The 10,802-nt window shown below is 41.3% G+C and overlaps 2 protein-coding genes across 2 annotated transcripts; both read right to left on the bottom strand.

Annotated features, from left to right (window-relative positions):
- Nucleotides 1–695: 695 nt before the first annotated feature.
- c1qtnf2 (C1q and TNF related 2) lies at nt 696–4,048 on the bottom strand. Its single transcript, XM_079229105.1, has 3 exons — nt 3,928–4,048; nt 3,356–3,613; nt 696–2,345 (listed from the first exon to the last, which is right to left on the bottom strand). The coding sequence occupies exons 1-3, from the start codon at nt 3,953–3,955 to the stop codon at nt 1,705–1,707; spliced, it is 927 nt and encodes a 308-aa protein (XP_079085231.1). The 5' UTR covers nt 3,956–4,048; the 3' UTR covers nt 696–1,704.
- A 719-nt stretch (nt 4,049–4,767) lies between these two features.
- slu7 (SLU7 homolog, splicing factor) lies at nt 4,768–9,696 on the bottom strand. Its single transcript, XM_079229220.1, has 13 exons — nt 9,485–9,696; nt 8,641–8,794; nt 8,476–8,556; nt 8,181–8,345; nt 7,829–8,023; nt 7,535–7,632; nt 7,382–7,449; nt 6,569–6,708; nt 6,106–6,267; nt 5,908–6,009; nt 5,733–5,810; nt 5,482–5,604; nt 4,768–5,372 (listed from the first exon to the last, which is right to left on the bottom strand). The coding sequence occupies exons 1-13, from the start codon at nt 9,634–9,636 to the stop codon at nt 5,193–5,195; spliced, it is 1,698 nt and encodes a 565-aa protein (XP_079085346.1). The 5' UTR covers nt 9,637–9,696; the 3' UTR covers nt 4,768–5,192.
- Between the last annotated feature and the right edge of the window lie 1,106 nt (nt 9,697–10,802).

A 10,802-nucleotide genomic window follows, 5' to 3' on the forward strand; every position in this document is an offset into this window, starting at 1 on the left:
GTTGTTTACTTCCAGCAACAAAATCACTCACAAATCTCACTCTTTTGGTTATCGTTAAAGACGCGTCGGCACCACGAGACAAGCGGCCAAACAGTGAGGCTACACAAGTTAACTGGCCATCGAGCTCGCGGATACTCGCCTCGTTAACAAAATAAAATATTTAAAAAAAACAACACACTGCGATACAATTAGACGTCTCCTCGCGGTCACGGCGCGTTTCTCCAGCACGGCATCAACCCGGTGAACTTTTAATGTCGGTGGTTATTACATGTGCCACTCACCGCTCCGACGGGAATGCCCCCCAGACCCCTTTGTCTCAGTCCGACATCCTGAACCAGAGAACTCCTCTTCGGCTCAACTTTGAGAAAGACCTCTTTTTATCGGCGAAACGACAACGTTCAAAACCGCTGGCAAGTTCATTAAATAGCTGCCACCGACAAATCCCGGCAACAGGCGCTCCGTTGCGCCGTTTTCCCCCCCAACTGTGTGCACTTTTTTCCCGAGGTTTCGCTACACCGTTTTCACCCGGTAGCTTCGCTGTAACAAAGTAACGTTCGCCTCGGCTGCACCAGCTGCTGCTGTTGCGGTGCGAGGCTCGTGCGCTCGACGTGAAGGGCCCTCCTCCATCCTGGGAGTTGTAGTCATTTAGCCTAGAGGTCAGTGTCAGAACTACAAACCCTCACACGTTCACAAAACCGTGTTTAAAAAAAACAAACTTTAATCTTATAGGAAAATAAATGGATGCAGCCTTAAAAAAAAGTTCCACAAATATTGTTTTTTTTGTGCCACAACCTACATGCATTACTACTGAAACTATACTGCATTGTTTGTATTCTACATGTTGGATGCTGTTCCTGTTGTATGTTTTTGTTACTGCCGTTTTTTAATCAAATGCAACATGGAGGATTTACCACATTAGACATAAATCATCCTACTTTGATTTACAGTTGAAAAACATGGTTAGAATTGGTCAAATCAAGTGACCCTGACACAAACATGCTAGTATAAACGTATATTTTAAAGACGTAATTCAAAAATGCAATCATGAAGTCCTTGATAATGTAACGAGAATCTGATTGCACATTTTTTTCAAATGTAATCTGGGTTGAGTTACTCATGTTAGTAATGTGATTACATAATCCCAAATACATGTAATGTTTTGCTACCCAACCCTGTGGACAGGGTGAGGTTGTCAAATAACCAAATACATTAAGGTAACAACAATGAAGAATTGTAAATTATAAACTATCCAAATATCAAAGAAAACATTATTCAACGTATTATTTAAATTCCTTTGTGTTGTGCAAAGCTTCTATATCCATCATTATTATCGAATGAAATTAGAAATAGTTGCTCCGTCTAATGAGATGGATAATTTAACATATTCTCGGGTGTTTGACTAACTGCAGAATGATATATGTGCGTTTCACTCTAATATAAATAACGTGGCAGCTTATTTAAGATAAATAACAAATCCGAGGAATGATGATGATAATTATTATGATTACGTTTTATCCAAAACATATTTTGTCAGCAAATAAATGGTAATGCAGATAAAACACAGGGCTTTTGAATGTCAAACAAGTGGTCTCCAACTGTGGTTGACTTGTCTTTCCTTGTGCGCCCCCTGGTGTCAGATTTTGGTTTAAAAACATTTTGATAAGAAATCCCCCAATATGTAAATAAAATAAGATGTTCTCAGGATTAACCATCCTCCTGAGCATTAGCTTTTCTCTCCGCCTCATTGAGATAGTCCTGATCAGCATAGATTAGAAAGCCAGTGAAGGTGCTGTCTGTCCAGAAAGGGTCGAAGAAGAGTCCGTTCTGCTCCGAGTAGAAGATCTGCAGCCAGACCTGGTCTGACTGCTGCAGGTGGAGAACCGTAGAACCAGACGCCACATCATGGTTCCCTGTGTTTGCATCAAACGTCTTGATCTTGTACTGTCCATTGTGGACCAGCCCGATGGCCAGGTGTTTGTTGGCCAGAGTGATATCATATGTGAAATAGTAGACTCCGGGGACAGCGCAGACAAACTTCCCACTGCTGACGTTGTAGTGGTCTCCCTCATTCAGCAGAATCCGGCTGAAGCGGATGGGCAGTCGCTCTTTGGGGTAGCTCTTTGTCACCGCCACAGAGAAGGCTGACCGGGCCGCACTGCCACAATTACATCCCCCTGGAGCCCCTTGCTGGCCGACGTCACCCAGTTCTCCTTTAAGTCCTCGTTTGCCGGCCACCCCTGGTGTTCCTCGTAGTCCCTTCAGTCCTCGAGGTCCAGCCTTGCCGATGACACCTTCACGGCCTTTCACACCTGGCTTACCTGGGTTGCCTGTCCTCCCTGGATCACCTGACAATTCAAGACAGAGCTGTGAAGAGCCGAGAGGAGCTCCATAATATGATGTATATCTCACAGTTGATCATTTGCCCAAAAGGAACCTGCATAGACTTTAAAACTGTCTCTAATAATCATAATTTATAGTGTGTGAAACTGAGACAATTACCAAAAATATACTACTCCATCCTTATCATACATTGACATCGTTGTATCAGGACATATGTTTATAAAGCTTTAAATAATAATAATAATATCTATTTTTTTAATGATAAAATTTCATTATAAATTATATAGACACAAACTTGAAAGAATGTAGGCGACACATCATATTAATATATTGCTTATTTTTCTATAACTCATAGGATCTTAAAAGTAAAATCTTAAAGGGTTCAAGAGATGGACGAAAAACTTGGCTTTGTAAAATTAACACATTTACCGACCACTGACTTTTCTTGTTTATGTTTTCATAGTATAATATCACATCCATGGCTTCTAACTTAATTGGATGATATAGGAGTGATAAAAGATCGAATCCTAATCTGTAATTCATCAAATAGATGGTAAGTTGTTTCTTCTATTATTGAAAACCAAGAATCTTGAGACATATTTATTTGTGGAAACAATAGTTATACTTTCTAGTATGTTAGACTTCATTGTAATGTTTTTTATATATTTGGGGTCACCAGAGAGGTCGAACAATTGATGTCTTATTACCAAACGGTTCTAAAACTCCAATAACAGAAATCCAGATAGACCTGATAGATTTAGAAGAAGTTATATTTGTAGAGCATAATGAAAATGAATTGTATTTATCATGTGTTACAGCTGCTGTTTCTAAAAGCCCAAACAGATGCAATGTGTCTCTGTAGCAGACTTCTAATCAGTTCAAATACATTTTCAATAAAACTATGAAAAGACATAACGTACCAAGTTAATAAGACAATGTGATGTGTGTCATTTGAGCTGTTGAACATTGGGTTGGCATAAAATGTTTTAAAAAAGAGTCGTCGATCAATAACTACCTTGATCTCCCTTTTCTCCCCCCTCTCCATCAGTCCCATCTGGGCCATCCTTCCCTGGGTGCCCCATGGGGCCCATGGGCCCTGGTGATCCTGGGGCTCCGGGGTTTCCACCAGGCCCTGCTGGGCCAGGCAGACTGCAGACCAGCTGGGAGGAGTGGATGGTCATGTTACGTCCTCTCTTGGACGAGGAATGTGTAGTTTGGGAGAGGACAAGTAACAGCAAACACAACATCACCAACATCTGGAGCACGGTGGTCACTGTGGAGCCACGAGACGACAAGGGGAAGTCAATGTTTACAACAATAAATGTATTTTAGTTTTGTGAGTTAGTTGCAATTAGATGACTTTTCACAGAAACATTACATCTGCCCTAAAGGCTGAAATTGAGTGGTGGCAGAGTACATGCTGTCTACAGCTCGTGTGAGACGAGAGAACAGTTAGTGTCTTATTGTTGTCGTTGGTTTAATGCCATGACTCAGTGCTTAATAAGAAATATGATACAAACAATCATACTTACAGCACGTTTTTGCAAAGGGATCGTGTCAGACATTTAAAAAACACAGAGCACTCACCCGTAGAGAAGTTGTGACCCATGGGCATTATTCAGCTCGGTCCGAGTGCTTTTTCTGCACGAGATATCACAAACATGACTTTCAAGTAATCGAGTGAGATAGCATTCTTCAAGAGAGGAGCTGCAGAGAAATGTGCAGTCCACTGAATCATGATCCACAACATCCGCCCTGTTCAGCAAGTAGGCCGACACTGCCAACAAATACTTTTACCATGAGGTCATTCAATTCAAGTTCGTTACAGGCACAGCTGAAGCGGTGAGGCATCGATTGTTCACCAACTCAAAACTGTGGGAAAATAGTTTGTTATACAACAGACATAAAATGTAGAATGAAGACGTCTAGGTTTTGTATAAAATGCTCTGTGAATATTACCAGATGTGTGTGTGTGTGTTTACGGCTGTGCTGCAGAACCAAGAGACCAATAAAACATTCCAGCTGCTGGGTGAAGCAGTGCCTTGTGTTTGAAATCTCCTGTATTCACCATTAACTGGAACCATGTGAACTGAAATTGTATAACAGGTTATGTGTTGCAGGTTTCAATGAGATACAACAAAAAGATATGATCACAAAAACCAGTTCATAAAAGGCCAACACAAAGTACTGTAATCTAGACTTGTGTTCATCTTTATCTGTGAAAGAATGAATAGGAATAATGTTGGAATGATACTTAAATTGTGTGAATCCATACAACTCTCAAGTCACAGCAAGAGAGAACTTTTAAGGATAAAATGATATATCAAAGTATTGTTATGGTATTCCATATCAGTTACTTTGTCATAATACTTTCCTATCCATCAATAATGACCACGGAAGAGATGAGCAATACTCCGTATGGCTGGACAATTCTGTTTATCAATGTGCATACAAAAAAATCTAACTCTTTCCACAAGACAAAGTATTCAGACGAATAAAATGTATGTTTTATTATAAAAACGATGCATTAATCCCACTAAAAGTAATTACATTGAGACTAAGGGAGGCTCCCTAGTCTAAGAAAAGTATCTTTTCACATGGACCTGTTTAAGTACAAAAAAAGAAAAAAAAGCATAGATCAGCATTTTCCTACGGCCTATCGACCGGTGGCAAGTGTTCAAATTCAAACCAAACGCTGTACAAAGTTTCACGTTTGTAACCAAACAGAAACTTCCTGCTGTAAGATCACAAGACGAAAGTTGAGTTTTCTGAGTCTTGGTCACGTTTATTTTTTTCCACCGAGCAGCGGCTCTGATAAGAGTCCTTAAGCAGACTTTAGGAGAGTCAGCAGGTTACTGTCCGAGGAAGGAAGCCATGGGGTCATCTTCCCGGCAGCGTTTCATGCGGAAGGCCTCTATCTCCTCCTCAGTGGGTGCCTTCACTTCCCCTAAGCTGTTGTACGGACGCTTTCTCTCTTCCACCAGCATTATTGCATCGATGTGCTTCACCCGCTTGTCCTCTGCTTCTAGTGCCTGGGAAGAAGAAACAGGGTGGAGGTCGGTCACACATAAATCAGGTAAACCACAGACATGGAGAGCTGATCACAAAACCACCTTTTGCCATCTAAAAACACAAACATACCTTTCTCAGCTTCTCCTTCTTCTTCTCTTCATCCTCTGAATCGCTGCTGTCAGAGCCGTGCTTCTTATTCTTCTTATTCTTCTTTTTCTTCTTCTTGTCTTTCATCATCTTATCTCGATGCATCTGGGGATTAAAAACATTGACACAATTAACATTCTACATTAACGATCTACATTTAAACCGACAATAATAAACACCCACACAGGGATTAACGGCAACTGTTACAATATTAACGCTCCAGCGTCACTTACTTCCAGCAGAGTCTTGGGCTGTTCTTCCTCCTCTGGCTCCATCAGTCCCTCTTCAAATGGAACGCATTCTGAGTGGTTCTTCAGGTTACGAAGACAACAAAAATAGAATGTTAGTCACAAAACAGAGCCCGTGTATAAAACCTGGTCTTTGAACCCTTGTAATGAATCTACTTACTATTCCAATTCCAGTCGCTCCTGTGCAGTAACTCTGTTTGACCATGGAGTGACAACACTTGTATCCCCAGTAGCCATCTATCCAGAAGGAGCCCCAAATACACTAAACAGAGAGATTTGTTTTTAGAAAAACAAAACAGACAAAATGTGACAAATACAGCAAGATATGTATCCCAACAGTGTGTTCTGCCATCCTTACAGGGTGGTTATTGATGAGCACGTCCTCCTCATACTTGGAGCGAGCCACAGCCTTCTCAAGTCCCTTCAGTACAGCACCGTGACGAGAGTACTCCACGTAGTCTTCCGTCTGGGCCAAGAGCAACTCCCGTGGCGGTGCATCCAAGTGCTCTTCACCTCCATACTGATTGTCACACACAAAAGCACAAACATCTGTAAAATCTTCAGCCAGAATGACTACTTAAGCCCCGCCGATACACCTACAAAGATACTGTAGTGTGACTTAAAGCCTGGTGGTATTATTGGTAACACAATTTAGGAACAAAAGAAATAGAATTCTTTAAGAAAATTGTTTCCATCTCAAAATCATTCCCAAACACAGTTGGAAATTTGGTTCACATTTTAAAAGTAAATCAATACATAAACCTAGAGAAGTACAATGTCCCACAGTCACATCACAGTCAGCCTGCTGCTCGGCCGTTTACCTTCTCGAGGATGCCGTCCCTCAGTTTCTCTTTAAAGTCCTCCTTCTTGACTTTGAAGGACCGATGGAGCAGCTCCAGCTTGGTGGGGTCGGCTTGCAGATGCACCTCTGAGCCTCTCTCATAGGCCTCCCAGGCAAACACTGTCACAAGGGGAAGCATTGGTGATTATGTACAGGATACAGTACAAGTTTGAGAGGAATGTTGTGTGTGTAAGCAAATTATTTATCTATATTTATTTAACAATGTAAAAGTAGTAACCACCAGTTATTTACTGTCATGAGCAATAGTTCCTTCTTGATCTCGTTCTAATCAGTTTGGGTGGCAATGTGACTAAAGCATGAGCGGGAGGAGGAGAACACATCCATGTTGGAGAGGCGCTGACCACATTGAAAGAACAGGTGAAGGAAAATAGTTGCACACTTATAGGCTCAAAGTAATTTTTTTAAAGTAATAATTTACAACATTTTGACTTAGTAGTGAAGTCTTTTTGAGACTACTTTCCTTCACATGTGACTAAAGCACACAACTGCAACCAAAACACTAGCAGCTAATGTGAAAATGCCACATTGCTAGAGAACACATTTGAATTCAATAGCAGGGGATTTGATGCCACAAACAGTGCTTTCATATCACTGATGTACCAATAATCCTGGCAGAAATCATACACTTTTCACTGTAGTAGTAAAAATATACTTACAGGAAACAAGAAAGTATATTACTACTATAACTCTGATTTTGCAATATCAGGAAATTACAAAACAGAGTGGAGGGTTGATGGGCTGAAGAGAGATGGAAAATATCTTGGTGACTTACACTGTGTTTGAGCCATGGTGACGGTGGCCCCACTATAGCGAGCAAAATTGTCTCCAGCATACCCCACCCTGTCAGACAAAACAGTTTACAAAATCACTTCGATGTAAACCAATGAGAATGTTTGCGCCATCAGGAAATACAACAACAACATACTCGTCGGGGTTCATGCCAGTGTTGGAGTACGGGTTCTCTCTCATAGCTCGAGTCTTTGGATCATAGTACGCTGAATCTGGATCCAAATTCCTCAGGTACTGTGAGAAACAGACATGAGAAATTCAGATTATGCATTAGTAACATTACCTCACCTCTCACTTAAATCCACAGCTTTCACAGTGAACCCGAGAGGCAACCAAACATAGTCCAAGTAACATCTCAGTGAGAAAGCAAAGAGTGAAATAGTAGTTCAGCATTATGGAATTGAGCGGTGTTTCCAGATGTGTCTCTTACTTTTGCCGTGTCTTCTCTGATACGCAGATTCCTAACAGTGATTCGTCTCTTGGAGTCAAAGTTCTGACCGGGCATGTCGATGTCGTCTGCATATTTATCTTCATCCTCGTCCTCACTGTCGTGTTCCCGCTCCTGATCCAGTTTTCCAGAGGCCAACTCATCCTGAAGTTTCTGTGCTTTCAGTGTCCTTTTGGCCTGAGAGGCAGAAATAAATACAAAGTCTGATTAATGTGGTGAAGGAAAGTAGACGGCGCTTTTTTTCCCCATACGGAGATTATATGGTGCCACCAAAGTTTGTTTCCTTTGTCTCAACAAACCAGAGTTAAACAAAGCGTAATTCTCCACTGCTTACCACATCTACTTTGGCGTATTCTTCCACGATGCGATGGTGCTCCTCAGGGTCGTACCCATTCCAGCGATCTCGCTTCCCATCATAGTCCAAGTCGAGCAATACTTGACTGTGTTCATCTGGAGCTATGCCGTTACCCGTGAACCTCGCGCCAACTCTTCTTGGTCGCTGATGAGACAAAAGCAAAGTTCAGGTCAATTTTATTTATGCCAGATATCACATTATTTTACTACACAGGATTAGAAATGAAGGGAAAGTTCTTCTCGACTTGAAGATGAAAGATGAGTTATCATTTTACCTCCAAGCAGTCCTTCTTCTTGTGTGTTATGGCACCACAGTTTTCACAAGCTCCCTTACGAAACTTAGTGTTGACAGCATTCTATTCGGCGAAGAAAAAAATAGTTTTATCTTTAAAGTGCATTTGTTATGATTACATAAAAGTAACTCATTGAATCACCCTTACCTCTTGCACTCCTCTCTTGTACCACTCTCCAACAGATGAATACGGCAACTCATCCTCTTCCTGTGGTCTCTGATGCTTTAGCGTGGGCCTTTTGGATGGATCGATGTACCACGGCACCGATGAAATATACTGTGGGATGTGAGGGTTTATGTCCCTGAAAAAAAAAGGAAGCAACACAAGTGGGTCACATTAATATAACAGTAGCATCATTGAAATAGTGGCAATAAAAAGGGCATGGTTGTTTTATGTCTTTTGTGCCTTTGTCTGAGAAAATAATGGTAGGCTTTTTAAAATATAAGTTTGCAGTCTCCAAGTTGAGGCTGAGATAATCCTGTGTTACAAATCAGCGTATTGTGGGCATTCACACCAGAGTTGGTTGTGTGAGGGTCAAACACCGTGTGCATTGAAAATATTTCCGACAATAACAGAATTTGGCTTGTGTGTTTGTTTCGTTTTAAAGCACTTCCATGTTGCGTTATTCAGATGTGAACACTATTGATCTAACCTAAGTCGGATACTGTAAGTAACATAAGAGTGACATTTACCATGCAAGATCTAAAGCAATATACTATCAAATCAAAAGCACTATTTAACTATTGTTTCATGCGATTCTCACACATTAGGAAGTAGTCATAATAGCTCATAATCTGCGACACTGGTGTTGACCAGTGATTTTTTTAAGTTAGTGTTTTAGTTTCAAAACTTTTTGGAAAAAAAAAGTATATCAATCGAAAGAATACCAATATCAAAAGAATACTAAATCAATCGCTGAGAAGACTTATGCAATTTCGCTTGTTCGTTTCAAATAGCCAGATGTTAACATGTTGTGAGCCTCTGGACTTACTTCCCCTCCTCGTCCACCTCAGCTGGAGCGTTTCCCAGCTTCCTCTGCTCCTCCAGCTCCTTCTTCTTCCTCCAGTCCTCCCTGGTCATCTTCTTGGGCTCATCCAGGCCCACGATGCCATCCGAGCTGACGACGGTAGCTTCCTCCGCCATGGCTAAATCTGCTTTAAGTGTTTAATAGAAATACCTCGATCCTTAATATACTCAGACAGCCTCTTGCTAAAGCTCACCCAGCAGTCAGTGCGTTTCATTCAACATCTAACGACGCCACACAAGTTAACCCAGAAGCTGTCGTCCCTGTAACGTTAGCTAGCTTCACTTTAGCTGTTTACCAGCTGAGTGAATTGGAAGTGAAGTAAGTATTTTGTCTCTCGGGAATTGACTTAGCACAACTCGTAACTTTGTTGCCTTGTTAGGATCCAACAAAGGACAAAGTGGTCGATAGTACACCGTCAATAACCGGTAGTTTCCTCCGTACCCTGCTCTGTGTTTTTGGCTAACACACGATCGACGCCATTTTACAGCAACAGCAGCTACGTCACGTCGTTTCTTCTTCTGTGGTGTTCAAATCACCGCGATAATGTGACTGCGAGGAAAGAGCGACGTCAAGTGGACACGACTGCTGGCGCTCAGCTGCATCACGTCAACCCTCTGACCCGCAGTCTGTGCCTCAGCTGTCCCTGTGTGGCCTCTGCTCTGATAATTAATTAAACATCACATATGCTTCAGCAAGGCCATGGTCAACTGATACAAGGACCTCGAGGTGGATCCTTGCATTTGTTTTATGACATTTTCATGTACAATATTTGCACCGGTTTTGCTAATTCCTAAATCAATGTATGTAATCAAACTTCCGCACAGTAAATGACACCGATAAGTATTATAGCACAGAAAGGGTGACCACTTTGCAGACAGTGTGAGGAACAAAAGGTTAATAGGGCCCCTGCAGCTCAATTTTCCCCCACAGACCTTACTTTGACCATGAATGATACATAGAAAATGCAATCAACATAAAGACTGCTGCTTATCAATAGTGGCTCATTATTATCTTCATTTCCATCATTAACAGTCTCCCCAGACCTGCTAAATATGTCTTTAAATTGTGTATGATGCAAGGTCTATAATGATAAACCATGATGTGCATGTGATCGGGAGAAAATATATTAGTTTGACCCCCAACTTCAAGCCAGTTATCAATAGTTAGCCAGACGTAATGTGAAAATTCAAGCCCTTTTAGAAATTTAGAAGTAGAAACGTAAAGTTCTCCATCTGCCGACTGCTGATTTTGCTTTCCTACCAATCAAACATGTAGACTTACA

The sequence above is a fragment of the Taurulus bubalis genome, assembly GCF_910589615.1.
Source record: "Taurulus bubalis genome assembly, chromosome: 13".
Lineage (NCBI taxonomy): Eukaryota > Metazoa > Chordata > Actinopteri > Perciformes > Cottidae > Taurulus > Taurulus bubalis.

Bases quoted from the DNA above. Each gene is read 5' to 3' on its own strand.
- c1qtnf2 (XM_079229105.1), bottom strand. From the start codon at position 3,955: ATGCCCATGGGTCACAACTTCTCTACGG. The intron at 3,614-3,927 runs GTGAGTGCTCTG...GTGGCTCCACAG, and splicing joins GGGTCACAACTTCTCTACGG to TGACCACCGTGCTCCAGATG. The intron at 2,346-3,355 runs GTAGTTATTGAT...TTGAATTGTCAG, and splicing joins GGGAGAAAAGGGAGATCAAG to GTGATCCAGGGAGGACAGGC.
- slu7 (XM_079229220.1), bottom strand. From the start codon at position 9,636: ATGGCGGAGGAAGCTACCGTCGTCAGCTCGGATGGCATCGTGGGCCTG. The intron at 8,795-9,484 runs GTAAGTCCAGAG...TTTTTTTTTCAG, and splicing joins GAGGTGGACGAGGAGGGGAA to GGACATAAACCCTCACATCC. The intron at 6,709-7,381 runs GTAAGTCACCAA...CCCTTGTGACAG, and splicing joins CACCATGGCTCAAACACAGT to TGTTTGCCTGGGAGGCCTAT.